At 42.6% G+C, this 27,915-nt stretch overlaps 1 protein-coding gene across 3 annotated transcripts; it reads left to right on the forward strand.

Moving 5' to 3' along the window:
- The first annotated feature begins 1,376 nt into the window (after window positions 1–1,376).
- Window positions 1,377–27,767, forward strand: FAM20B (FAM20B glycosaminoglycan xylosylkinase). Of its 3 annotated transcripts, none has more exons than XM_086753816.1 (8): window positions 1,377–1,433; window positions 9,491–10,020; window positions 12,773–12,859; window positions 14,511–14,620; window positions 16,827–16,998; window positions 19,676–19,867; window positions 22,162–22,221; window positions 23,981–27,767. In XM_086753816.1, exons 2-8 carry the CDS (start codon window positions 9,644–9,646, stop codon window positions 24,210–24,212), a joined length of 1,230 nt encoding a protein of 409 aa, XP_086609942.1. In that variant the 5' UTR covers window positions 1,377–1,433; window positions 9,491–9,643; the 3' UTR covers window positions 24,213–27,767. The 3 variants fall into 3 exon arrangements, with proteins under 3 accessions (XP_086609942.1, XP_086609944.1, XP_086609943.1); XM_086753817.1 differs by lacking the exon at window positions 1,377–1,433 and adding an exon at window positions 1,622–1,694; XM_086753818.1 differs by lacking the exons at window positions 1,377–1,433; window positions 12,773–12,859 and adding an exon at window positions 1,619–1,694.
- The last annotated feature ends 148 nt before the right edge of the window (window positions 27,768–27,915 follow it).

Below are 27,915 nucleotides of genomic sequence, written 5' to 3' on the forward strand. Positions count from 1 at the left end.
AGAGCTTCTGCGATGGAAATCTTTCACTACGTCTCATTGGCCTGATAACTGAGGTCTGGCACTCCCCGTTTCTGACTTGGCCTTCAGACCTGCTTCACTCGCATCTCTCACCCAAGGGTAGGGAGTGGTTTGTGTAGAAGACAGTCTTCCAAGTTGATATGCAAAGAACTTCTCCTTTTCCCCCACTCAAATTAAAGAAAAAAAAAAATAGCGTCCAGTCTTCAGCAAGCAATTTGTGCCATAAAAAAGCAAGATGCAGTTGAGGGAGACCTGGATGGTGGGTACTGGGTTGGTGAAGAACTATGGGAGGTGCCCTCATGAGGCCTGAAGAAAGGGAGGGAGTGATCTTCCATGGTTTGGTGGCCTGGTTCCAGAAGTGGAAATAGGGTGGGCAAAAGGGACAAGAAATGATCAGGAAAAGAAAACGGAGCAGAAAAGATGGAGAAAGTGTTCTGAAGAGCGAGGAGCCATGGAGGAACGGCAAGTATAGGCTGCAGTTATGGAGCGTGCGTGGTGCCTGGGGTGGTGTGCGTGACCCGAATAGCTGTGCCTTGTCACCCTCTCTCGCTGTTGTGTTTTTCTGCTGTTCAGCGGCGGCTCCTGCTGAGATAGGGTTGGCCTTGCACCAGCTGGGCCTTCCCTGCCAAACTTCGCGTGATGCCTGCTGAATCAAGTCGACACCGGAGCATTGCTGTTTCATTAGGAATGTGTAAACGTCAGGGAAAAAATTAAATTAATAGATTATTTGTGATACCATGGGCCTAGATTCACAAGTTTTATTAACGTTACAGCTTTTAAAAGGTGTATTGTTTAGGACTATAATATAGTATAATAATACTGTTAGAATTTTAGTTAGGACTTTATAGTATATTAAGACTCTGCGATATTGTAAAATAGGGCTGTGATTCAAAATTTACAAAAGCCCAATAGCTCCCAATAGCCTTGTGTGGTGTTACTGGCATCTGTGACATAGCTCCTCTTTACACAGCACGCTCCTGCCCCTAGAACAGTTAAGTTTTTTTAACTGCACGTTTAAAAATGCCTCTTTCCCTTGATTTCTCCCTAAAAACGTCTCCTCTCTCCCCTGGAGCCCTAGAACGCCCCCTGCCCGGCGCGGCGGGCCGGAGGGGGTTAATCGCCACTCGCACGCCATTGGCCGACCGGCGGTGGCGCTCCCTCCGCCGTTCCTATTGGAGGCTTGAGGCCGAGAGCGCTAGGAGCCAGCCTATGCGAGGGCGCGTCGCGTCCCGTTGGCGAGGGGAATGCCGCCGGCTGATTGGTCGGAAGGCGGACGGCGAGCGGAGCGGGGGGAGGCGAGGCGGCCGCCCATTGGCTGCGGGGCGGGGGCAGGGTGCCGGGCGGCACCATGTTGGGGAGCTGGCGGGGGGGCGGGCGGTGGCGGCAGGGGCCATGGAGCGCGGGCACCGGGCCGGGTGAGTGCGGCGGCGGCGGGGGGGTACCGAGGGGGTGGGGGAGGCCGCTCCCGCGCCTGCCTGCGTGGCTCGGCGGGGCGGTGGCACCTGAGGGGCGGGCACGCGCCTGCCGCCTCGCCCTGCCCGCGGCACCGGCCCGGGGCGGGCGGGGACCATCCCGGACGGTGGCTGTGCGGGGCCGGGCCTCGCTCACCGGGGCGGCCGCCGCGCGCGCTGGGTGCCGGCTGAGGAGCCGTTAGGACCGTTACGGCCGTTGGGCAGGTGCGCGGCTGGCTCCGTCGGGCCCGGCCTGGCGGGGGCAGGGGGCGGGCGGACGGGCAGCGGCCTCTCGCCGAGCTGCCCTGCGGGGGGGAAGGAGGAGGCGGCAGGGGCGGGCTGCGCCCCGCGGGTCCCGCTGCGATCCCTGTGGCCGGGCCCTCCGGTACGTAAGACGCGTGTGTGAGCAGATCGCCTGGCTGGGAATTCCTCTGCCGTTCTCGTCCGTGGAAGGTCAGCTGGATGTACCCGCAGTACCCCCCGGTTTCATCCGCGGTCAGTTAAGGGCTTCACAGACATCAGTGTAGCAGACGTGGGTCTAACGTTTCCGTCCTCTTCTGGATTCTTGCTCTTAGGTAGGAAAAGTGCCCCGCACGGCCGTGCTGCCTTCCTAAGGACGTTCCCCCACGCGTGAACAGCCGTCTGCACAACGGACTGGTTCACAGAGTCCCACTTGCAGCTTAGCAAATGTCACTGTCTTGCTGTGAAAAATAAGATGTATATTGTTGAGTAGAAGCGCAGACTGTAGTTGTCAAAGCCCAGGGTTTGACCATTTTTAAAGGACATCTGTCTTTAGACCCTGTCTGGATACAGATGTGTACGAGCAGTGCAGCTGTTTTGGTTTATGCTAGCTGAGGACCAGGGCCTGCGTGCTTTAGGGTCTGAAGAAACAGAAAACTGTAAAATGTAGATTCTAGTCTTTCAGTGAATGTCATGTGAGTAGATCCCACCTGGTACTTGTTACAGAGCAGAGCGTTAATACTGTGACCTTATTTTAATTTGAGAATGACTCCATGTACCCCATATGTCCTTAAGTCTGACCTGCTTAGTTGCAACAAGATTTGTCACTGTTTGCAGTACAAAAATCTCAGGAGAGTGAGGTGGATTTTGTTTCCTTGAACGTTAACGAAGTTGGCAGCTCAATTCTGATACCGAAATCTCTTGTCCTCTGCTTCATTGTCTGCTGCCTCCCCTCTTGGGAGTGCGGGAAATTGCTTGGTGCTGTCTTACAGCAGAGACAGGCTTGTTGTTGCTAAGTGTCAGGTGAGCATGCAGATCAGGTTGAGTTTTTGGTGCCCATGTTAGGTATGAACTGAATAAAACTTAAGAAAGTCAAGTTGAGAAGGAAGGCTACAGGATTCTCTCACTGCTTTGGCTTCACTTCCAAGTTGAACAAGGCTCCCTGAAATGTTTCCAGCTCGCTTTATTGTTGTTGCATATCTGCCTGCAAGGGTCAGGTGGAACTTCAGTAGCTGGGTTGGGGGCGAAGGGGAGTTATTTCCTTAGTATTGAGGCTGCATGGTTTCGGTTGTTTTCTGACCGCTTCGATACCTTCAGCTCCTGCCCGTGTCCCGTACCATTCCACTTTACAGTACTTTCAATTCCTTCCTTCCCGTACATTGTTTCCAGCTCCCTCCGTGTACCAGCTGTGCGCACGCTGGCTGCCCAGATGGTCAAGGCGAACAGACAACTGTTGAGCTAATGCCGCAGCCTTTCCCTCTGTGCTCCCCAGCTGCCAATTTCCAATAAACATTTAAGCTTTGTCTTCAAAACATCACTGTTTTCTCAGATATATTTGAAATTAACCAATGGATCCAAAAGCTTACTGGTGAAAAGTGTGATAATGTAAATTTTGAGGAGAATGAAGGAGGATGAAGGTTTTCTGGGTGCTTGTTTGCCACATCCTACCATAGTAACTCCTGCCTGTCTCCTACTGCCCTCAGTCCCCCGGTAGTCCGCCTCTCCCCAGGGATGTGCCCAGGTGCTGTGTCCTGACCTGCCCCGTCTGCATGTGTGCAGCCAGCTGAGTCAGGTGTTCCTGTTTACTGAGCATCCAGCCGGCTGCTGGTAAAGACTGAGGATGCAGACCAAGTTGTCCTTGGCTTTTTGAGGCTTCTCTTCTCCATGTGGTCAGTTGTTTTTGTAAAGCTCATGGACGTATTCCTCCGGCAGATTTGACAGAACTGTAGGCAGTGGATTCTAAAGTTACTAGGGAATATAATGGGGCAAGGTGGACAGACAGAGGGATAAAATTATTTCGTTTCTCTCAGATGAAGTGTGAGAATATATCAGGCAGTTACTGACTTTTACGGTTGAAGGCACAGATAATACAGTGGTTGAAATGCTTGTAATCTTTCATGTTTATCTGCATTCTAGCTCTCAGCCGTGGATGCAGTTGTGCATGTTGGAAAGGAAAGTTTGAGCACAGACTGTCACAAAGATTTTGCCTGTTGATGGCAGAGTTTTTGGCAGAAAAGAGGTGGAGAAATAGCAGACGAGTAAATATACATGAAGCCTTGTGCACTGAATTACTGAACTCGTACACAAACCAGGCAGCGTACAGAGTGGAAGTGACAGAATGAGTCTGAAAAATCTAAGCAAAGGTCTGTGGGAGCCTGCCTGTGAAAAGTGAAATAAGCAGGCTTACGCAGAGAGGGAAAGCATGAGCTACCAAGGAGTTGGCCAGAGAGAGGACGATAGGAAGCAAGATTGATCTGGTGAGACTGAAGTATGTTTGAGGAAGAGGAAAATGTTGCTACTGTATAGACTGTTTTTTCAAGGCATTTTCCAGGGTTTACTTGAGAACTTTAAAAGATCTTTTCATAGAAGATCCCAAAAGGCATAGTGTATTTGGGAAGAGAACGTGCATTTAAAGAGGAGCTACAGCATGCTTAACCATATTGCTTTCAGACTGTCATCTGTTTGAGCTGTGATTATTTTTTTTAATATTTTGTGTGTGTGTGTCCTTGTGCTGACAGACCAAACCTTTGCTTGCCTTCAGACCTTATTTGTTACTTGGAGCATAACAAAATCCTTGTAAATTGTACCTAGGTGTTCTTGAAACAGTAGCTTTCTGATACAAAAATAAGATTATGATGCGTGACATAGTGTTGTTCTTGTGAGTCTAATAAAAATCTTCTTCTGGGATACAGTCCTCTGCGAACTTTGTAGGCTGCTTACAGTCGCTGTGATTTTGCCGCTGTTTGTAGCAGGCAAATTTCATGCTGCTTTTTGAACTGGGACTAAAGTGGTATGATGTTGGTATTTAAAGCCAGTCGGCATTTGTGTGCACAGTGACCCCACCATGATATTTAGAAGGCGCTGTTATTTGGATATTGACTTGGAAGACTTGTTACTTGCTGAGAATACAGACCTGGCTGTAATGAGAGTCAAAATTGATCAGGAAAGATCCTGAAGAGGTGGTGAAAAACAAGAAACATTTCTTAAGCAAACTTACCAGTTGACTACACTATTAAAAAGCTAGTGTGATTGTTTATTTCTGACTGTTTTCTTTTCCTTGTTGATCAGGAGTATAGTAGAGGGAAGTGGGGTTTTCTGTACTTCTGACATAGCGATGGAATTTGGGTGGTAAAACAACAAAACTCTTTGGATTGTGTCTTCTACTTAGTAATGGTAGGTGGAGATAATGCTAAGCAGAAACTTGGCAAAAATAATTAAACAAAACAAAACAAAACAAACCACTTTGAGTAATGTGACCTTGGTAAGATCGGGGGCTACAGCCTGACAGCAGGAGGGAACGTGTGTTCTTCTGGGACTGTAGGTGTACAGGGATTACTTTGTCATTGTATCATGTTAGCTCTGGTTGGAGGCTTACAATGTGCTTGACCTCTGAAAAGTTTATTTGGATTTTTCCTTCTCTGATCCCTTCTGGTTCAAGGTGCATCTACTATCAATTTTATGCATCCCATATTCCCATGACTCTTACATAGAAGTAAGCATCTACTCTGTCCCTTTGCCCCTTTTTGTCAGGCTTGAAGATCCTTGCCTTATCCTCTCGCCCCTGCCAATTTCTGGAACTATTTAGTTTTTGGGTCTCCTTCTGAGATTATCCCTGGGTTTACTTTTGTCATTGTCCTAGACCCTTTTGCTGTTTGTTCCACAGACTTCTGCTCACAGCTTTCCCTATTTTTCTCTTTTAAAAATTTCAGGGTTTTGTTACTATTTCATTTGTTTTTGTGGCTACCTTTCCCATCTCTGTCCTCATTCCAGGAGCAGCTTCATGCTTCCTGAGCTTTCATAATCCTCTTTTTCAATACAAGTCTTTTGCAAAGACTTGTCCTTTTCTTCAAATTATTTTCTTCCAAAACTGTGTAAGTATTTTCTTACAACACCTCAATACTGCCACTCTTGCCATCTTAAATTTAAAACAATAAAGCTTGAGTTCTTGCTCTCTGCAGTAAACTTCTTCATGAAGGAATTCATTTTTGTTGGCTCATACAGCATGGAGCATAAAGTTGGCACCCAAGGAGTAATGTGCAGGCTCTGCAGCTAGCATGTGAAATCGATTGCATAGCAACCTCAGGGGTGTTTTGTTGTTTGTTGGAGAACAGCAGCTGATGAGTCATTTCAGCAGATGTCAGTAAAAAGTCAGAGCCAGCTCACCTGCTTAAAGCTACAGAGAGCAAAATCAGAGCAGGGGTCTAGCTGGGATGTCAGAAGTAATTGTATAGCTTCAGGAGAAATGTTTAGTGGGGATTGGTTGTTCAGTTAAAAGAATTACTGAAATGTCTTAGAACAAATATTTACTTGGTTTTGGTAAATTCTGTCTACGTCGTTGGAGGTTTTCAGGCAAAATTAGTTTCAAAACTGTCACAAAAGATAAACTGAGTAAATGACCTTTAATTTAAGTTGTGACTCTCGTTATATTCTCCTACCCACAAGAGGCATACCCCTGGAGAAGCTCAGCATTTCTGAAAATCAGTCTAGTAAAGTGAGTGCCCAGCTTGAGCTCCGAAGGTATGAAACATTTCTGTCCACTGCTTTACTTGGGCAACACTGGGCTGCGAGGCTTTCTTTACAGCAGTAACTGTTTTGAAATGAACTGTGTTCTTCTCTTAACTTCTTACAAACTCTAATGGATTTTAAAAATGAAGGAAAGCAGATCTTGATAACAGCAATGTTCAAAATTATTTAGAATTACTAGATTTAAAGAAGTGAAATTATGAAATTATGGTTAGCAGGTACAGTGAGGACCTGATCTGCTTTGCTTGCTTTCTTAAATTTTAGAAAATGTTATTATTTAGGCCTCTCCTCCTGGGTGAGTCGGTATGCGTAAGAGCTTTCAGGTCAGGTGCATCTTCCTTGTCTGTGCTTCTCATTCTCATGCTTGCAGTGTGTAATATGCAGATTGACACGCTATTTAGAGAAATACAGGCTGCCTAAACAGATCTGAGATGAACAATAATTTGTTTTGACTTCCATATAAATGTGTGGCTTGTCTTTCACTCTTAATACAAGCACTGATTTCCCAATAGATTAAAGTTAGTGTTACGTAGTTAACAGGGGATCATAGTCCTAGTTTGAAGCATCCCTGAGACTTGGTAGCCTTCTTTCACTCTACCCTCTACCCTTTGTGGGGTTTTTGTGTCGCTGTAAGTGGTTGCTATTAGCATTAAGCCACTCGTTCACATTTCAGTTTTAACTCATTGTCATTAGGAGACTTTCACTTTCTTTGCTGTTTCTGCGGACAGGTTTTATAGAAAGTATTTAAGAGGCAAAATGTGTAACTTGAGAAGGGTCAAACTGAACTGAGCTGTCACCTGAGGTGGGACAATGACAGCAAAAAAATTCAGATGGTAAACTGGGCTAAACGCCATGCTTCTGTGTTGTCAGAGCATGTCACCTGTAAGTTGAGTGATGCTCGGCTTGGTCCCTGTCCTGAAAATAGTGGTTTTGAAAACTGGAAGATCTGGTAACTTGTTACTGAATTTCCTTGTCCTGGTTGATGGACTGTTTCTAAGTGGTTCAGCTTCTTATCCTTTGTTGGGCTGGCCTGGGCCATAGTTTTACCTGCGTGTATAATCACTAGTGCTGCTGCCAGGAGAAACACTTGTTCTCGGCCTTGTGGTGCGCCCTCCTCAGATGCTTGTGGAACTGCATTGGAAACCAGATTTGGAGGAAGGAGGAGTGAAGCTAAAAATTAATATAAAAAAATGTTCAAGCTTTAACATTGATCAGATCTTTTGCAATCAGTTCATTGCATGAAGGTGGAAAGTATGTGGAGGGCAGGGCCATTCTTTAGGTGACAGGGCTGACTTGAGTAACTTAAGGTGCCCCTCTGTAGCCACTTGCTGCGTCATCTCCTGCTGTTGGAGCTGCCCTCTCTTGTCGCTCTGACTTACACCAGTAGTCGTGTTTTGTGGTCAGATGATAAGCTGCATTGGCTCAAAAACTAACAACAGTGAGCGGTTCACACATAACCCAAAGAAGGTGGTTAATGTTTGTGTGTGTTAGCAACCTGGCTCATGGAACTGCCTCGCAGCTGGGCTGTATGAATGCTAACACTGACGCAGGGGAAGGTGGGAGAGCCGTCGCTGGGAGGTAGGGTGGGTCCAGTACAGACCTGATGTAAATTTGTTTAAAGTGCTGTGGAGTCATTCTTGGGCTTGCATGCGGCTTTGTACCAGTACTCTTATACTGTGCCAAGCCTGATTCTGCCCAGACATCTTGCTCAAAGGGTGCGCCGTTTGCCGTGGCCTTCATCTTTGATGGAGATGTACCTCAGCGATATGCTCAGGCCCCTCAGAACTGTCATACCCCCCGTGACCTTTGCACACAGGGCACGGTGTCCATGTAGCACTGAACATGACGGTGATCTGTAATGGCCAGCAAGTCATAGTCTGGCTGTGCTTTGGTTGCTGCTGGTAAATTAACTTAGCCTATGCAGCTTGTTTTTCCAGTGACATGATTAATAATGACTGGTTTGTATGCTTATTGTTAAACCTCATGAGAAGGCTTTTCTATATTAGTCCTACCACAGCTCAGGATGCCATTTGTGGTTTTCATGATTAGCATCGCTTGCAGAAAGAGAAATCTCTGTTGGCTCTGAGCGTTCCTCAGAGATGTGCCTTGGTATCTGTTTCCATTTGGGTTTTGACTACGTTCAGCTAATATTAGGAAGATAATTCCTGTCCTCATAGTTGAAATACGGTTGATTAACTGTGTGTTACGTGGTCTTTATACACTAACACTGTACTGGCAAAGGCTTGTTGAGGGGTGAGACGTGTCTTGCAGCCTGTTGTAAATATAGAAACATAGATGTGGCCTTAACTGTGTTGCAGGTGAGGTTTCTGAGAAGAGACAGTATTGGTGTCTGAGGGTTTTTTTTTCTTGTTAATTTGGTGTTGAGATTACAGATATTTTGTATATTTGTGGTTCTTGGTTTCATGGTTGACTACAGAAGATACATAGTTAACCGCAAGGAAGTAAAGATGCCCTCCCCTTTTTTCTTTTTTTTTTCTTTTTTTTTTTTTTTTTTTTTTTTTCTTAAAGAATGGAAAAAAAAGATGGGTAAATTGTAGTGGCAGCAAATGAGAGGCAATAAACAAATTAAGTCTATTATCTCCTTATGTCTTGTACCTTTAGGAAACTAGGTTGTGCAGCTGTTCTCATCAGTTGTCAGAAGAAAGAAAATCTACCTGGGAGCTTTCTCTTGAAGGACAAGTCTTTAGAAAACCAGAGGTCATGGGTTCTCTTACTAAAAGAAAAGTGGAGCTATGAAATTTGGAGCCATGAACTTGAACTACAATTCTCTGCAAAAGTCTTGCCTATGTTGGTTGCAGCTGTTACAATTTCAGCTGTGTAGAGATGCTATCAGGCAATTTCTCTTTTCGTGTAGATCACGGAAAGGCTACGGGAAGACGGCAAACCCCATGTGTTTTAAAATAAATGTTTTGGCTTTAGGATACAAGTGCACATAAGTGCAGTTCCAAGAATAAACTTGAGTTTGGTGGGATCTTCAGGAATGCAGTTTTGTAAGTTTCTGTTTTGTTTATTTTTAGGAGTACCAGAAGATGCTTCAGTGTTGATACCTCTTTCACCATGCAAGTTATGAATGAAATTCATTAACTAACATCCCCTTCCTCACCCTGATCTCCGATAGACTTCCTGTACATTTGGAAGAAAGGGTCAGGGTAGAAGGGTTGAAGGTCACCATGAAGCTAAAGCAGCGAGTTGTGCTGTTGGCCATCCTCCTTGTCATCTTCATTTTCACAAAAGTTTTCCTCATTGACAACTTGGACACCTCAGCTGCCAACCGGGAGGACCAGCGCGCCTTTCACCGAATGATGGCGAGCCTCCATGTAGAACTGAACCCCCGGCTTGACCATACGTTACAGTCCCCTTGGGAGATTGCAGCCCAGTGGGTGGTGCCCCGGGAGGTGTATCCTGAGGAGACGCCCGAGCTAGGGGCTGTTATGCATGCCATGACAACAAAGAAAATAATAAAAGCTGATGTGGGATACAAAGGGACCCAACTGAAAGCTTTGCTAATACTTGAAGGAGGACAGAAGGTTGTCTTCAAACCCAAGAGGTAAATATTGCCTTCAGTGACTGAATTAATAACTGCTTTATGTATAGTTTTTTGTTAATCTCCGTGTTGTTGCATTAATGTTTAAGTTACAAATTGACATCTAAATGGAAAGGCCATTCTATTATTTGTGAGACAGACACTAGAGAGCCTCGCTGGTGCTCTGGTAACATTAGGTTGCTGTGCCAACTGTCTCTCAGGCTATATAGCAGCTTTGATGCTCAAAACAGCCCGTCTTTAGGTTAAAAGAATAATCACTGTGTTCAGTCCTGAGGGAATGTTGGTTAAACCTGATGTTTCTAAGCAGTATCTTCCTGATTGTGGAAGTGCAGGTCCTGTCAGTGTGGAGACAAGTTTGACTGCTCTTTGTGAGTAAGGGTCATGTCAGACTGCCACGAGAGAATGCAGTTCAAGAACAGGGAAGGAGCGAAAGTTGACAGTGGTCTTAGAAGTAGATCTGGGTGTCTAGTGTAGCTGGATGAAGACTGTAAAAATTGCTTGGTAGGTGAGAGTGAAAGCCCCTGAGATTCCTGTCTGCCAACAGTGCATACTGGAGAAGCACTGTTAAGAATGGGTGGGTAGTGGTAATTCCTTGGTACGGTCTCTGCTTACGGTGATCCACAGGGACATGTGACATGATTGAACATTTATGAAGAGTCTTGTGCGTGTCTGTAAAGCTTTTTGAACTGTTTATCTTTGGGGAAAAGGAGAAGAATGAAAGATGTAAAAAAAGTGAGGCAGGGGTGTTTTATGGGAATGCGCTGCACATGTAAAGTGTGGTCATCACAGAATGAGTACATCTCTCTTTAAAGGATTTTTGGGTTGAGCAAGCATGACTTTTTCTGTCATGTCAATGAATTATTAGGGAATGAGGAAAAAAGAAAACCTGTCCTCCACTTCTTGAATTCACAGTCCTATTTCTGTGTGGTCAATTACTGGTCTGGCTGGAGCTTTACTGTGGGGCTAGACTGTATAAAAATAGTGTGAACCTTTCACACAAAAGTCTTGGTGGTACAACAGGCAGCTCATCCAGTAAATGCAGTAACAAGAAATGGCATTTCTATAGTGCTTTCTGTATAAGTAAGTGCTGTAGAGTGTTTCACCAAGCATTACATTACATCCCCATAATGGAATGTCTGTGCAGACGAACGCAGTGCCTGTGCTCTGGCAAAGACACGTGGAGCTGGGAGTGTTTATGGGAGTGCTAGACAGTATGGCCCTAGCCATTCTGGTAGACCTGTGTTCTGGTGGTGACTGCTGAGTAAGCTAGGCTTGTAGGTAGAGTCTTGTTCTGTTGTTGCAAGATAGTTGACCTGAAAAGTATGTCTAAGTTACTACAAAAAAAAAAAAAACATTTAGAGAAAACTTACTCATTGAGGAAGAACGAATTCTCTTGTTACCTTTGCGCTCAAAAGGACTAGATGCCTCCTGTGCATGTAAGCAAGAACTTGGTTCTGTTTTACTGATAAGTTTTAGCTCTGCAGCTTTCAAAAAATGTGACTATATTTTCAAAAGCCTACTCTTAAGTACACACAAAAGACCTGACTTTAAAGACATGTTCTGAGGGGTAGCTGTCTCATTTCAGAATTACTTGAAATGCATCCTGCATTACTAATGATTAATAGTTGCTACCATCACATGCTAGTGGTATATATGAAATAAGATGCTTCTTTGGAATAAGTTCCAATTTGTCAGGAGTCTGTCAGGTCCTTCTTTCAAAAACTCCATGCTGTCTTGCACTGCTTAAATTCTCTTTTGAGCTGCCTTGCAGAAAATCTAAAGCATTTGCTCACAGTGATGAAATGGGCTGTTGTCTTGTCCCAGATCTTCTCTGAGCAGGGCTAAAACACCCAAGTAGAGTACTGTGGCTTCTCTTACAGTGTTGCTGTTACTACTTGAACCCTGAGTCTGTTGGAAATAATCCAGTTTACACGATTTGATACTTAGATGGAAATGAGAAAATAGATAATCTAATTTGGCTTTACTTTATTGGGAAATGTATTGCATTTCACCTGTTTGCTTGGTATTGATTGTGGTATTTTACGCTCACCTAAAGCTTGCTGTCTAGACCTGATTCAAATATCATGAGTCTCAGAAATTTGTATTTGCCTTGACTATTTAAGTAACATCTATTAAGAAAAGAAAAAAAAAAAGGGAAAAAAAACCCCACTGCTTTACCAAAATATACCATTGCTGTTGTTAAGAGTGTCTAGTTTCTATTTCTTGCTGTTCATTATGTCTTTTCTACCCCAGAATAAAGGATCTTTTTATATTCAGTATTGTCCTCAGGTTCACGCTTGCTGATCTGCTTGCTACTGAAGATTGCATTTGGCATTTCTTCCACAATATCATATTGTATTCATATCAATCTACAATCCATTCTAACCCCAAAATCATTTGTGGAGTTGCTGCTTTCCAGTATAAACAGTCCTCTTTTCTGTAGCTGGGTCTGTGCTCTTTGTTCTTAGATGTGACTTGGCATGTAGTTGAATTAAAACTCATTAGTTTGAATGAGCACAGCTTCCCAAGCTCTTGAGATCACTGCACATTACTGACCTTTCCTCCTTATTTACTACTTCAACAGTCTGTGCGCTATTTAATCTCATTAATGATTTTTCCCTCTCCCATTGGCAATCATTTTGAAAGTCACCCAGAGTCTGTTTAACTTAGCACTGTTATTGCGCTTGTTACTCTGAACAGCAGAATTGATGGGACTCCTGCGTGAATCACTTTATTTTACTCATTTCAATTACAGATATGCCAGGGATTATGTAGTGGAAGGAGAACCATACGCTGGCTATGACAGACACAACGCAGAAGTAGCAGCCTTTCACTTGGATAGGTATGGAATTATTGGGTTACCTGGTTTTATTGTCTCTGGCAAGTACTTTTTTGGAGTTGGGAAAAAAGGAATTCCTTGAAGAATACACCTCAGATGTGAGCTATTTCTAACCTGCTAATATACCACATTGAAGCCAAAAATAAAAATTAGCTTTTTTGTGAATCTTCATTTTGAAGATCTGTGCAAGATTCTAACATTTAAAATTTTTGTGAAAAATTTGAAAAGGGGAATGACAACTGAAACCGCTGATACTTCATATTATATGGAAGAAAGAGCTTAGCTAAAGCCTGTGGAAGAGTCTGAAATGCTGAATGTATGTGCTAAGTTAATGTCCAGTACTCTAAAAAGTTAAGTCTAATATCTAGAAGAACAATTTAGTCTGGGTCAAATATGAATCATTGCATCCTAGAGGAAAAAGAGCTATTGATGTGTTGATTGTATTCAGTGGTACCCAGGTGGTTTTATGGATCTGAGCAGTTACCATATTTTATCTGAGGGTGCCATTGTTTCAAGAAGGATCTGAGGAGTCGTATTGTACGTTTGCTACTAACGGGAAGGCTGTGCTATCTGGGATACTGGCCTTTCTGTTATGGGTCTGAAAATACAGGGACAGGTTTACAGATCTGTTTTGCACTTATTCACTTAGAATACCCACATTTTCTCAAGCTGTGCATAATGGTCTGTATTGGGTATGAGTTTTGTCTTTATGCGTATGTGATTTGTTCAGGCAGTCATTTTGTGTTGCCTTTTCTTAGAAGTATTTTATACTTATGGAAGGGGACTTGTTCATTGAATATCTAAAAAAAAAAAAGAATACTTTGCAGCTCTCACAGTGTCTCTGTGGAATGTAGATTGTCCCTTTGTCAGAAGGGACAGTCCCTTTCCAGTCTCTTTTTCCTAGATGCAAGACTACCAAAAGGATATCAAAAGTACATTAGGAGAGTTGGGGCTGACGCTGAACTGATGTTTGTACTCCTCCTTTAAGCACTTCTAAAATTCCATTACAAATACTCAAGTCATTTGTGGTCACAGAGCAAAGACTGTGGCAGTCATGGGAGTGGAACCTAGATCTTGTGACTGCAAGTTTTATGATTATTCTTCCCACCTCTGGTTTTTTCCCAGACACTTTTCAGGCATTCAGTTTTGTTCTACCATTTTCTCTGCCATTCTCCCCCCTCATGCCAAACAAAATAACTCCTTGATTGTTTACTTTCAAGTAACATTTTAATAGATAGTAATTCCCACAAATTATGAATGATCTTTCCAGATGAGTAGCCCTCATAGGACATATGGTTACTGCTTCAGCTTGTACACAAGAGAGATGATGGCTATTTCTGGTAGGAAGTCTGATTTCTGAGAGTTGGAGCTTGGTGCATCCTGTGTTGCTCTGCTGCAAATGCTCTAGTAAAGGAGTGTTACTGATGGCCTGTAAAGCAAGTTTAACATCCAGGCACTTAAGAAAAATGAGTTTCCTTACTTTGCCTTGGCCAAGAGAGGAGGTTGCTGCAGGGTTCCAACTTTATTCTTTGGTCTCAGTCATCTCAATTTCAGCCAATGGCACAGAGACTGTGTTTTTGTTTTGTTTTGTTTTAATTTAGAACTGCTGCCTATGCTGCACATTCTCATGTCGTGTTTTTCCACCCCAAATCAGAATTCTGGGTTTCCGACGAGCTCCACTGGTGGTTGGCAGGTTTGTGAATCTACGTACGGAGATCAAACCAGTTGCCACAGAGCAGCTTCTGGGTACTTTCATGACTGTGGGTAAGTGAATTCCATGGATTTTGCAGCACAGTAAATAAAAATGTGTTTAATGGGGCAAAAGAGCCATGGGGTCTGAGACAGTTCTAGAACAGTTAACCATGGTACAGGAAGCTGGTAAGTCTCTTTCTGTGCCAGAGAGATCCTAATGCTTGTATAACCCCATTTGGCGGGGGAGGAGGACTTGATTTTCTCCAAGTACTTTTTCCTCTGTAACTTCTCTGAGTTCCATCATGCTGCTGTTACAGATGGGATTTTTTTGAGTACGAATTTTCTCTCTGCTGTCAGAGGTGGTTAGAAAAGTCTATGATTAGACCTGAAAGGAAAAAAAAATTATTTGTATTTAATGCAAACACAGTGGTAATTTGGGATAATTTATAGAGCTGGTGTGTCGGTTGGTGTTAGGTGTTGTTTGTGCTACATCAGACTCTGCAAGCATTCATAACTAAATGTGTCAGAACTTCTGTATGTTGTTTACAGTAATAATGCTGTGAAGGGCACTTAATGGGAATTATTAATGTGAACTCCTACCAGCTGGTCATCAAGCACCAAGAAATGACTTATGCTGCAGCCTTAACTGCTTCAGGCTTTCATAAAATATCCAGTTATTACTCTATTTTTTTGTTTATTTGTTTGTTTCTAATAAGAAGACTCTAGAGATGATTGTTCATTACAGCTGATAAATATGTGTGCCTGTGTGTATTTCTATTACAAGCACTGTTGGTAGTCTCACCTACTAAGTTTGCCTAACACTTTCAGTTATAAGGTGTAACTTTCAGATGAGAGTAGCTCTGCCTTGCCAAACTCTTTTTGCAGTCAGCTTGGGTGTCTGCCTCAGGCAGACTTTACTTTTTCTAATTGCAGCCAAGATAACTAAGCAGTTTTCTAGCAAAAATGCTGACTTGAAAAGTATGAGTCCAGGAATTTTTGTTGCCTTTCCTTAGGTTCCTTCGAACTGCCTGTTCTGTGGAGCATGAACCAAAGAAATGGGTGGATCTGGGGAAAAGATAGTAATCTCTTGTCCACCCAAATTTGACCATGTTTTTGAGATTTTGAAGACAAGATAATTCATGCATTCTCAGTGCAGATTTGCAGATAGAATTTCAAAGAATTCTGTCTCCTGCTAGACCCACTGCGGGCCATGGATAGGAAGAGAGACTTGCAGGGCTGTCCACGCAAATAAGAGATCTGATCTGCTGCAAGCTCTGTGTTGTTAACGATCTTCTCTGATGTCCTCAAGCTGTCTGGCTAGGGTGGTGGGAGCACAAGAGCAGGGTCTGGATGGACTGCAAGGGAGTGCTGGCTGTCTAAGGAATTGTCATGTGTAAGGATGGAAAGTGAAGAATACATCTTACAGTGAGCTGGGCCTGGTTTGGGGAGAATGTTGGATGTAAGGCCAAAGGAAGGAAGGACAGGCAATAAGTGGAATCACAAGGAAGTGAGACTTAGTTGAAGAATATTTTGGAACAACATCTGTGAGTATGGAACTGGAACTGACTTGGCAAGAGTCAAGCAAGGCAGGTTAGAAGGGTGAATATAACAGGTTAAGCTAAAAATGTTAATCTAGGCTACATAGGTTACTGTACACTACAGGCTATGTAGGCCTTAATGGACTAAAGACCGTAGGGTTTTGTTGTTCCTATCCTGTCAGAAGACATGTGTGAAACTTTTGACAGATCTGCATTCCTAGGTCATATAAGAATGACAGCTCATTCGTGTTTCCCCTGCAGAGTCAGCTCAAGTAACTTGAGATGTGTGGCAGGTCCCAGGGCTCCAAATCCGTTTGAGTTCTGCTTAGTCTTTTTTCACTTGTCTCTTTTTGGTCAACATTTTCAGAAAAGTGTGAAATCTGACACAAGAAGTGTGAAACTTAAAAAACAAGCAGTGCTAAGGTTGCAAAGTCAATGTCCCAAGGATTAGGGATCTCAAAGACTTGTTGATAACACTCAGTGTGATAAAAACATTAGAAAATATAATTGCCCTCTCCTTCGAGTATTAGTCTTTTATGTTACTTTGAATGAATAGATGTCTGTTTAATCTGTTTTGAGCCTCTCCCTCTCTAGGGTAGGAAGCATGAGGTCAAGTGCAGTGAAATCTTATTTCAGTGAAGACTCTGCTGCAACACTATACTCCTGAATTTCAGCTAGCATCCCTTGGATTAAGTCCTGCTCTTTGGATGCCTCTTTATTTGTTGTTTTTTTTTCTTAAGGTAATAACACTTGCTTCTATGGGAAGTGCTACTATTGTCGCGAAACAGAACCAGCTTGTGCAGATGGGGACATCATGGAGGGATCTGTGACCCTGTGGCTACCAGATGTCTGGCCTCTTCAGAAGCATCGGCACCCATGGGGTAGGACTTACCGTGAAGGCAAACTTGCCAGGTATGAGAACATAAGGTTATTCTTTATACATGATAATTTGTACTAGCGTTATCCTTGCAATACAGTGGCTAATTAAGGAGCAAGTGTTGTCAAAACCTGCAGAGAAAGAAATTTTCATTGTTTTCTATGATACTAAGTGGAAAAGTCCTGTTTCTGCTTCTTGCCTGGAACATAAATCCACCATACAGTCACTGCAAGCTCTGAGAATCTTGGCCCTGGGCAAACTGAGACTTTCCTCTTGCGCCCCTAGACCTTCTTTTGACACTGTGCCTCTCTGTCCGAGTAAAATGTAGTAGCACTGTGCTATTTTCTGCCAGACCTCATTTCATGGTCCTTGTGGTTCATTTCGAGAGTTGTGGAACTGGCTTAGCTTAAGTAGATAGGCACTGAAAAGTTCTTTTTTGCTTTGAACACCATCAGTATTTGATGACCGTGCTCAGCATCTAAAGAATGCTTTCAGAGAAGGACAAACATGGGATGTAGCGATCTTGTACAATAGATGTAACATATCCGTGTATTTTGGTTGGAGGTGTTTTTGCCATGATCAGAGCAAATGGTTTTGAGCTTAGTAAATTTTTCCAAGTCTGTGTCCTGGACGAGTGATCAGAAAGAGATTCTTAGTTCTTGATCTAAAATATCCATTGATTTCAAAAGATGTGATTGTTCTCAGAAAGAATCTAATCTGAAAGCTTCATTGAATTGCTTAAATACTCTAAAGAGTACTAAATATACAGTTTTGATTTTTGAGCAGCAGATGGTATCTGCTTTCCGACAGGTCAAAAGCAGCTGTATTTAGTAAATTACAGTAATGAATTGACTGAATTTCTTGGAGGTGTTTCTTTTTTTGAAAGACTGTTTTTCATCATAAACTGCCTGCTTATACAAGAGTTTACCCTGATACCTATGCTGATTTGATGTTTGCTCTATTTTAAATGTACTTGGTTTTGCCTTTTTCAGATGGGATTGCATGGTTCTGTTGTTTTGCACCTTGTCATGTTGTGCTTTTCACATTGAGAGCATCAGGAGAATTAAATGTTCTAGATGTCCTGCTCTCCTTTTTCTGTGTCTGGTAATTATGGAAAAAGAACTCTGTGGGATTTTTTTTTCCCCCAATCTAGCTGCTTCTATTCTGTCCTGAGTTGACCTTTTCAACATAACTCATATAGTCGCAGTAGTGTACATGATTTTTAATGGATATATAATAGATAAAATCCCTGACCTTCAAAGTCCTATGCTAATACAATATAAACGATCAGAAATAAATGTCAGACAAAGATCTGTTTTGAAAGAGTGAATGAAAAATGAGAAGAGAGGGCACAGTATATCTGAAAAATTGTTGCAAGGAGATTAAGTACTGATCTAAAGTGAAATGAGAGAAGAGAAACACTTGAGGGAGAGAGAGGTGTAGCTTAAAAGAAATGAATCCAGTACAAGGAGGAGTATGTTCTGAAAGTTTTGCCTTAGGAGTTTGTACTGTAAGTTGAATGGGAGTTGGACCTTGACGGAAAAGAAAGAGGGAACTAGACACAGCATTTGAGGAGGGAGTATGACATGTTAACAAAAACATTGAGAAGATAAATTTTTGGCCACCCAGATTTGAATAACTGGAGGAAAGATGGGATATTGGGAGCTTAGGCTTCAGACCTCTGGAAGATGAGATGGGCTATGTGACACTTATAGTAGTTAAATTCTGATCTTCTCCCTGCTTTTATGACTCTCTGCAATTTTGAGCACGTCAGCGAGTCCCTCCAGCTTGTGTTTCATCCATTTCTATTTCCAAGTCACAGATGGTTTAACGCATTTCCAACTTAACTGCTATTTTGTGAAGAATTGTCTCAGTCCTTACATGGAAAATGTTATAGATGTACTTGTTATTTAGGTTGACAGATGGAAAGGATATACACTGGAGATTTGGCTGTTTTGGTGGTAGTGTTGAATAGCTTTGAAAACTGTAAAGAAGAAAATGAGAAAATTTTAAATCCTAGCTTTGGAGAATTGAGACATGATATCTGTGTTATAAGACCACAAGTATGTGCCTAGGTTATGCATAGAAAGAGAGGAGAGAAAAGGGGAGCCTGAAGTCTTGCCATTGGAGGAGAAGGTGAGAGGCTCTGAAAGGAAAGTGGGGAGGAGAGAGACAACTGTGAGTGAAGAAGAATGGACACAGATGAGACCCTTCTCCTCAGAACAGAGGAGGTCATTCGTAACCATTATGAGGTTATTTACTTTAGAAAGAAAAAATGAAGAGGATCACTGGAGAGCAAGATTGATGGAAGCAGGTCAAGGCAATAGAAATAGACACGCTACTTGAAGTCCTTAGTTAGGAAATTAAGGGAGGCACTTCATGCTGGTAATCTTGCCCTGAGGCAGCCTGACCACAGCTGAATTGTGAGCAATGAGGAAGCAAACTGACCTTGTTTTCTGCAGGAAGGTGATGTGTAACCTTGCACTGAAACTATAGCTTGCTCCCAGTGTTAATTTACTCTTTTAATAAAACTCTTTGCTCTTTTAATAGAACACTTTTGTCTAGCTCTTTCTTTTTTATATAGCTTTGCTGCACTCACCTTTTCTTTATGCACTCGTAAGTGAATAAAGAGGCAGTGATAAGTACTGTTGGTGTGCAGTGATGGAGAGTGTTCCTTGAAGATGTGATTTGTTTTCTCTTGATGGCCTACAGGTGGGAGTATGATGAAAGCTATTGTGATGCTGTGAAGAAGACTTCACCCTATGACTCGGGCCCCCGTCTCCTTGATATCATTGACACTGCCATCTTTGACTATTTGATTGGGAACGCTGACCGGCATCACTATGAGAGTTTCCAGGATGATGAAGGAGCCAGTATGCTCATCCTCTTGGATAATGCCAAAAGGTAAAGGAAATCCTGGTGGCCAGGCAGTGGTCAGCACAAGGGCACAGATTTATCTGTTCTGTATCTCTCTATTTTCTCTCACTAATTTTTTCATTAATACCTTTTGTGCTAAAAATCCAAAGCTTTCCTTCCTAGCAGAAGTTACTCACCAAATATTAGGGTCCTTCAAAGGCTGCGATGCTTAGTGTGTGCTCTTACTCCAACTACAGAAATGCTCAAATTAGCACAGTATGACCTTTTATTCCCAGGCTAGTTTGAAAGGTTTGCTTGTGTCTCTCTTCTTAATCCTAGAAAAACCCCTCCATTTTATTCTTTTAATTAATGGAAGATTAAAAACTTATGATTTATTATTTACCAGAGTATTAGTGAGTGCTATAGTAAAAGTAGGTCTTTTCAAAACGTGTCTCTGAATAATTTGGCATTCCGTGCCATCTGGATATGGCTATTACGGCTTTACAAGGTTAAAAGTTAAAAATAGAGATAGAGCTGCTACTGAGAGCAAAATATGCTGATATCTTGAATATGGACGTTAGCTATTATCAAAATGAAAAGGGAGCATGTAGTATCTGGGAGGAACTGATGAGAAGTCCTTCTTGAGGCCAAACTTTACTATGCATATGTGTTTAAAATGTGAGTTGTTTTGTCTTTGCTATAGTTTTCATATGTTGACAGGTATAGCTTAAGTTAAAAATCCTCTGGAACATACAGCCATGTTTAAATCATGGCAATTTGCTTATTTTTTCTTAAAACCAAAGACAGCCTATTCCACTTCTTCATGATTTAGTTCAGAGACTCCTGAGGTTTTTTTCTGATGAGCGCTGCCACCTTCAGTGGCTGTGAGTTTCCCTTTCTGCAGATGGACCAACGTCTGATGGTTAACTCTGGCAGTTCCTGTGCCAGGCTCTGCGCTGCAGTGGCTTCGCATGCCACTTGTGCGAAGTGTACACAGCAGTTAAGACCTCTGATCTAGACAGGTCCTTGGGAGGCTTGGAGTTCCCATTTCTTTCCCCATTTGCCGTTTGTATAATGAATTCCTTTCCTTCCTTCCTTCCTTCCTTTGTTTCTAATTTGTCTGCAGTGCCTGAGTTGAGTATTTTGTCTTTATGCATCAGCCTGTTCTGTAACATTCCTTCAGTTATGTCGGCAGGATGCATTCCACCTTGGGACTACTTAATGATTGCTGCTTTCCGACTGCTTTAGGTGAATTTGGCAAAAATTGTCTTTCTGTAATGCTCTGGCAATGTGCGAGGAGAAAGTTAATGTATTAGTCACTGGAAGTGAATATGATAGTTGAAGGTCATGTCAGACCTTTTGTTACTGTATGTGCTTATAACTTTATGAAAACATTTCCAGTGGAGCTTTGCAGGCCCAGAAATAAATTGTTTTCTTGAAAGCTTAAGTAAAGTTCTTTCAGCTCATTTGAGACAAGGGATGGGGAAACAGGTCTTTTTCATAGAATCATAGCGGATCTCAAGTTGGAAGGGACTTTTAAGGATCATTGAGTCCACCTCCCTGCTCCTTGCATGGCTACCTAAAACTACACCATATGACAAAGAGCATTGTCCAGACGATCCTTGAACTCTTGACGGGCTTGGTGCCATGACCACTTCCCTGAGGAGTCCCACTCCGGTTTTAAAGCTGCTGATAATAGAATTATTTGAGCAGAGTAATGCCAGACTCCTAGAGTAAGTTATCTTTATTGAGGGGAAAGTTATTTGTTGAAAACAGTATTATAAGGAGGGTGAAACTATTAAAAAAAAATAGCATGTGTTTAGATGAAGCTTGCAATACCATGAAATCCTTTGGGCAGGCATCCCTCAGAAAGTGTGATCATGTAATGTTAAAGATGATCACCTTGTTTGTTGAACTGCTGATCTAAGCTTGGCCACCTCAAACAGCATGTGGCTGCTATATTGCCATTCCCTATCCAGCTGTGTCAGACAGGCAAAGCTTCAGCTCTCTGTGTCCAAAATACCAACTCTTCCCTTCCCCTGCTTCACAAGATGAGCTCAATTTCTTAATTCCTCTGAAGTTTGTTTCTCAGGTGCCTTGGTCTGATAAAGAACTAAGTATGCTGGTGTTGCTTCCGTTTATCTGGTACATTAGCTGATGCTGTTGAGAGTTATATGTGTAATTGGTCATGGCCTGTTTATATTTTATTTAATGATTTGAGCTGTTGGAGCATGAAATTGCCTAGTATTGATTTTTTTTTTTTAATTATTTACAAATCTGTTGCTATTGAGAACAACATTAGGAGTTCAGGTGGCTCACTTGGTTTTAATTTTGCTTTTCAGCTTTGGAAACCCTGCCCTGGATGAAAGAAGCATCTTGGCTCCTCTTTATCAGTGCTGCATGTAAGTGAAATTCAGGGATGCTGTTCACTTGACTTACGCAACTGGTGCCCTTAAGTTTGCAATAATTAAGTTTGAAGCCTTCTGGCAACCCGGAAATGTTCGCTCGGGTACATAGTGCTTTCCTTTTTTGAGGTGCTATGTATGTTTAGTGTATTGTCACTGCTCAAGAAGCTGAGAAATATGTTTTTATTAAGGTAATAAATCAGATGGTAGACTGTAAAGAAGTAGTCTTGCTTCCAGGTCACTGGTTCAAATCAATCCTTAGTCAGTACGACAGGTACGTTGCATCTGCAGCTGTCTCCATCTAGCTCCTGCCGAAAGTTCACATCACAGTTTGAGTTCTCCCTGACAGAAGCTAAGGACTCGATGTGTCTGGCAACTTAATTACCTTCATTTCCAAATGTTCTTTCTAAACAAGGCTGCAGCACTGCTCAAAGTATGTCTTTCAAAGTGAAGTTTGTAGGGTTTTTGCAGGATTTGGTTTCTGCTTTGGCCTTGTGAGCTGTGTTTTCGTTTGTTTTATTTTTAGAGGCTGTGACTTGTTGATTGTTGTTTTCTGTGGCCGCTCTCTCACCAGGCCATTGCTACTTCTCATTAACAAATAGAGAAAAGTACCAGAAGAAAAATACTGCTGCATCTGTTTCCTGCATCTGTTACTTCAGGTTAACGTTAACTCCTTTAAACCTTCCAAATTAAGCATTTAGTTGAGAGTTCCTCAAGCCTTGTGGAGGGTTCTGCCTCCCAAATTCCTTGGGGCCTGTGAAACCTGGGAACTCTGCAGAAAGCCTAAGCTCTCACCCTCTGCTTGCGCTAAGCAAGGCTCTGTGCATGCTACAGTAAACCTGGCCTACGTTCTGCAAGATTCTTGCAGAATCTGTACAGAGCATAATTAAAGTAAATTATTTTCAAATTCTTTAGTTTTCCTACATTAATTTTAAATGCATTTTTAATTTCCTGTTTTATGAGGATCTTTTGGAGTCTTTCTCATCTAGATTCTCCCAAGTGCAACCAGAAGAGATGTTTATCTATGTAAGAGACTGCAGTTTCCTGCTTTTCAGATACCCATCGTTTCTGATGCCAGGCAAACGCCATATAAGAAGTCATATGTATAATTAAATGTTTTAACTATAGGTTTGTTACAACACTTATATTGCTGGTTTCTTTGGAGGCCATCAAAACCCAAGAGTTTAGACCAGTGGTGCTAAAACAGAAGAAATAGGAGGAGAATCCCAAGAGATTTCACAGAACAAGACAGTTTAGATGTGCTGACATGAAGAAATTCAATGGCAATGAAGCAGAAAGATCAGTGCTGTGTTCACTTTCTGTGAAAGTTCAGTAGTCTGAACTTCCTTTATGATTAATTGTTGGTCAGCGGTGCTCTTCCTGAGGTGACGTGAATTTTGTTTTTGAATTAACAGCCAGACTGTTAATTTTCTTTCCTTTTCAAACTGTCTTCAGGAGGCCTGAGGACTGAAGAACTTCCTAGCTAGCAGTTCAAAGTGTTCCAGTATAACATAAGAATTACATCACATAAGATTCTTTCTTCTTCACCTTCAGTTTTCAAATTTCACTTAGATTCTGCATATAATGCAGTTATACTTAACCCTCCCATGCCAAAACCACTTTAGTAATAAGACTCTTTTCTGTTTAAATAAAATCATGATGTAGCAGGCTCCCTCAAGAGGCAGGCTTTTGGTATTGCTGATGGGACTTCAGCTGGACAGTGGTGTGTTGACGTCTTCGTTTCTTTCTCTTGCAGCATCCGAGTTTCTACGTGGAACAGACTCAATTACCTGAAGAATGGAGTACTGAAGTCTGCCTTAAAAACTGCTATGTCGCATGACCCCATCTCACCAGTGCTTTCTGACCCTCATCTGGATGCCCTAGACCAGCGGCTGCTCAGCATTCTGGCTACGGTGAAGCAGTGCACAGACCAGTTTGGGCCAGATGTTGTACTGGTGGAAGACAGGATGACACTGTCTCATTTGTAATTGTTATGGAACACAGATGAAACTCCTTTTTTAAAAACAAACAGACAAAAAAAAGCGATAGAAAAACAGCACAATCAGTTCAGAAAGGCTGTGTGGCCAAGATGGACTGAAATGAACAGGAAAGCGTCTGAGCCAGAGAAGCAGAGGTGACTCTGGCTTTTATCTTGGGCTGACAGCAGTGAGAGGTGGGAAGCTGGGGCCTTGGATGGCTCAGTACCCGTAATGGCATCTCGGCCGTTGTGGTGTGTCCATTGCCGGCAGTGGACATTGCACTGGATAAAAATTGCTCTTGGTGTTGGTGGAAGTGTGTGGAATACAGATGCTAATTTGTGGACTGAATCTAGAGGGGACAAATGGAGATGAACAGTATGATCCTCTCCCCACATACACTCTTGCGAGTTTTTGTCTGATTCAGGGTTGTACATAATCAGCTGTGAGCTGGTTAGGCATTTTACTGCTTCTTTAGAGAAAGAGGAAGTGGTGAAGAAAATAATTACTAGACTGAAGAGTTGTGCCACCCCGCCGGGGGTGGGATGTTCTTCTGAATGTCGTTAGGAGTGGGAGGTGGCTCAGTTGTCTTTTCCTTAATAAAAGGCTGGGAATGGGGTTTGCCTCATGTGATAATGCTTCAGTGTTTTTGCTGAAGCCCTATCAAAGATTATCCACAGGGTTGGAGATTTAGGGGAGGACAGGGTGGTTATACAGCACTAGGTAATTAAGGAGTTAAAGTAAATTTCCATGTGTCCTGTTACTGTTTTCCATTTATAAGGAATCTGGCAAGGTGTGAGTAGAGGAAACTGCCTTGCAGTCCTGTGTCCATATTAACTAAATTTTCATTGTATTGTATCTGAGGAGGAGGGCAGCATTTGTTCTTGGAAGCAGGTTCTGTTTAGAGAGGACACACTGCTTACTGTATGACCTGTTTAATTTGGGGAATCTGAGCATGTTGCACTGGCAAAAGAGAGGTGCATTGCTGGACTTCCCCAGTAACCAACAGTTGTGGACAAGTCCCTGAAGAGTGGAGAGAACCCTGAGCTGTGTTCTTTCTTCTTCATCTCATATGGAGGGAGCTTCCTGCTCCCAGATGTTGTAATCACAGCTCAGTGCTGCTGTTTTGTGGAACACCAGCAGTTTTTCAGTCCCACCGTCTGCCTGGCCTGGCTTGTGGCTGAGCTCTGAAGCTGTGAGCACCTCCAGTAAGTTTTCTGCCTTCCCCAGCTCCTTCCTGCAGCCCCCACTGTGATGTTCTGACTGGGATGATCATCCCGGAGTCCTCACTCCTAATGGTTTTGCTGTAGATAGGGGAGAGCTGGTGTGAAGTTGGCTTTTCAGGGCAGACTTCTAGTACTTGTCTTGTGCTAGTCCTGTCATCCTTCAGCACTGCATCAGCCTGCGATGCAGATGAGCTTGTGGCCATAAAACTTGTCACATTTGTGGTAGGTCTGAATCTCTGTCTCCAGAAGGGAAGCAGCTTCGTCATTACATTTCCAAACTTGACAGCTTTGCATTGATTTTCAGTTTGAACAGTATGGTCCTTGGAAGTAAGGAAAGAACTCACTTCCCGAAGTGATTACATACTATTGAACTTGTGAGCAAGAGCAGCAAAATGTCAGTTTAAGACCTTTTCCTTGATTTGTCTGTCAAAATCTTTCTAGCTCTGCAGTAGTGTGGTGGGCGCATAAAGAGCTGTTTCCTGTTCTTGCATCTGCTGCCATACCTGATCAAAGAGGTGGCAGTGAGAGAGTTTATTTTTAAAATGCAGGTTTGTTTTGCTGAAGTCTTTTTGTCATTGCCTCAGCAGAGTATCTTGAAAGCAGAATGCAACTGTACTTAAAATTGAGTTTTGTATTCCTCTACATCTCTTCTGGACTTGGCCACGTCACAGACCTGCCCCACAGTCAGGATGGGATCTAGGGTTAGTTATTGGTGTTAGTAGTCAGGACTGTAATGCACAGCCAGCTTTTAGGACAATGGTGTTAAGCTAGTGCCTGTTTATCGCTGTACTTGACAATATAACACATGCTTTAGAAGCCATGGTCCTTCGGTGAGTTTAACCCACCGGTGTGGATTGTGCCTTGCAGGTTGTCTTAGGGCAGAAGCAAGTGCGCTCAGCGGATGGTGAGGGATTGCCCTGCTCCCTCGCTGGCTGAGCTGGCCTGCTGCATGGTTGGCTGTCAGATTTTGGTGCTTGAGCGAGACAGTTGGGAAGTACTCTGGGCAACAGTTAGGTGGTTAGTGAATGCCTTTATTCTAAAGCAGAATAGATTCATCCTGGGGCATTTTGGCATAAATTGTTTCCCAGGAAATTGAAGACGATTTACACAAAGGGGCGATGGTGAAGAACATGGTAATGGCATGTAGCATTTTTAAAAGCATGTTCTTCTCTTTGAGCTTAATCATGAGCACTTAATATTTTGGGAAGGATACCAAAATTTGATGTTTTAATTTCTGTATGATCACTCTTGATCATTTACATTTGATTTAATAATGGACTCTGAAGAAAGTTGTTCTGTCTTTATAAAATAATGAGTGTTCAGGGCTTAGGTATTCCTTGTTTACAGGGCTCTAAGCTGAAGCTTTTGCCATCAGATGGAACTTGGGGATAAGTTTTCCCCTGGTATAGATGTCAAGGATTTAAAGCGGTGTATTGGTTTACTTGTGAACAAAAGACATGAAATGCAACATCAGCAGCAGGAGGAAGCAAGAAATGGTTGCTTTTTTCTTTTTTTTTTTTTTCTTTTTTTTTTTGGCATATTGATGCTTCTGGTCACTGTAAACACCACTGGAGCTTGGTGTTCTGCAGCAGGAAAAGAATAAATTCCTCTCTTACCCAAAGTCAGGAAGATCTGATTTTGGCCTTGTGATAATCTCTGGCATTTTGTCAGTGATCGTTGTTTTGCTTGAATATAGAACCCTGAGAAATTCTAAATTGTAACCGTTGCAAAGGAAATAAGAAGCAGCATCTACATGCGAACAGGGTCTGCTTGAATCTCTGAAAAACGGTGTCATTTGTGAGGCGGGTGCTATGCTCTTGTTGATGAGATTTTCATGACATCTTCTAATTCTTGTTCACTGTGCACACTGTAATCCACTGGCTCCAGATGTTACAAAATGATTGTGTTGTGGAAATTAGTAATATCAGAGCGCTTGAAGCACAGAAATCAAGAACTAATTAAAAAGAGAGCATCATCAGCCATCTGCTATTTATCTCCTCTTTCCTAAGTCAGCAGTCGGGCTGGAGGAGACACTGGAGTCCGCTCCTCTTCCAGCAGCTAATGAACTGGAGTGTGTCTTGCCAAACAAACTTCAACTGAAAAATACTAATTTATTAAGAAGGTAATTTATTTGCTGTGGCAGCTGGAGCAAGATGCTCAAAACAGACACCCCTCTTGGAGCTGTCAGAAGATTGCCCCTGGGAGCAGCTGCACAAATGGAGGTTGCTAATAAGAAAACAGAATGCAATCATGACTTTCTACTTGTATCCTCCAGGGTCAGATTCCACATAAAGCAACATTGTGTGAATAGAGATTTTAATAAAGCAACATTGATGGATTGTTTAAGTCTCTCTCTCTTGTCTCTCTCTCTCCTGTCTCTCTCCTGTCTCTCTCTGTCTTGTTCCAGCATGTGGTGGGCTGAATGTTCAAAGTGTTTTGCTGCTGATGTTTCATAGTTATTTCTGCACTAATAGTTATCCATGGCATTT

The sequence above is a fragment of the Chlamydotis macqueenii genome, chromosome 8, assembly GCF_036417535.1.
Source record: "Chlamydotis macqueenii isolate bChlMac1 chromosome 8, bChlMac1.mat, whole genome shotgun sequence".
NCBI lineage: Eukaryota > Metazoa > Chordata > Aves > Otidiformes > Otididae > Chlamydotis > Chlamydotis macqueenii.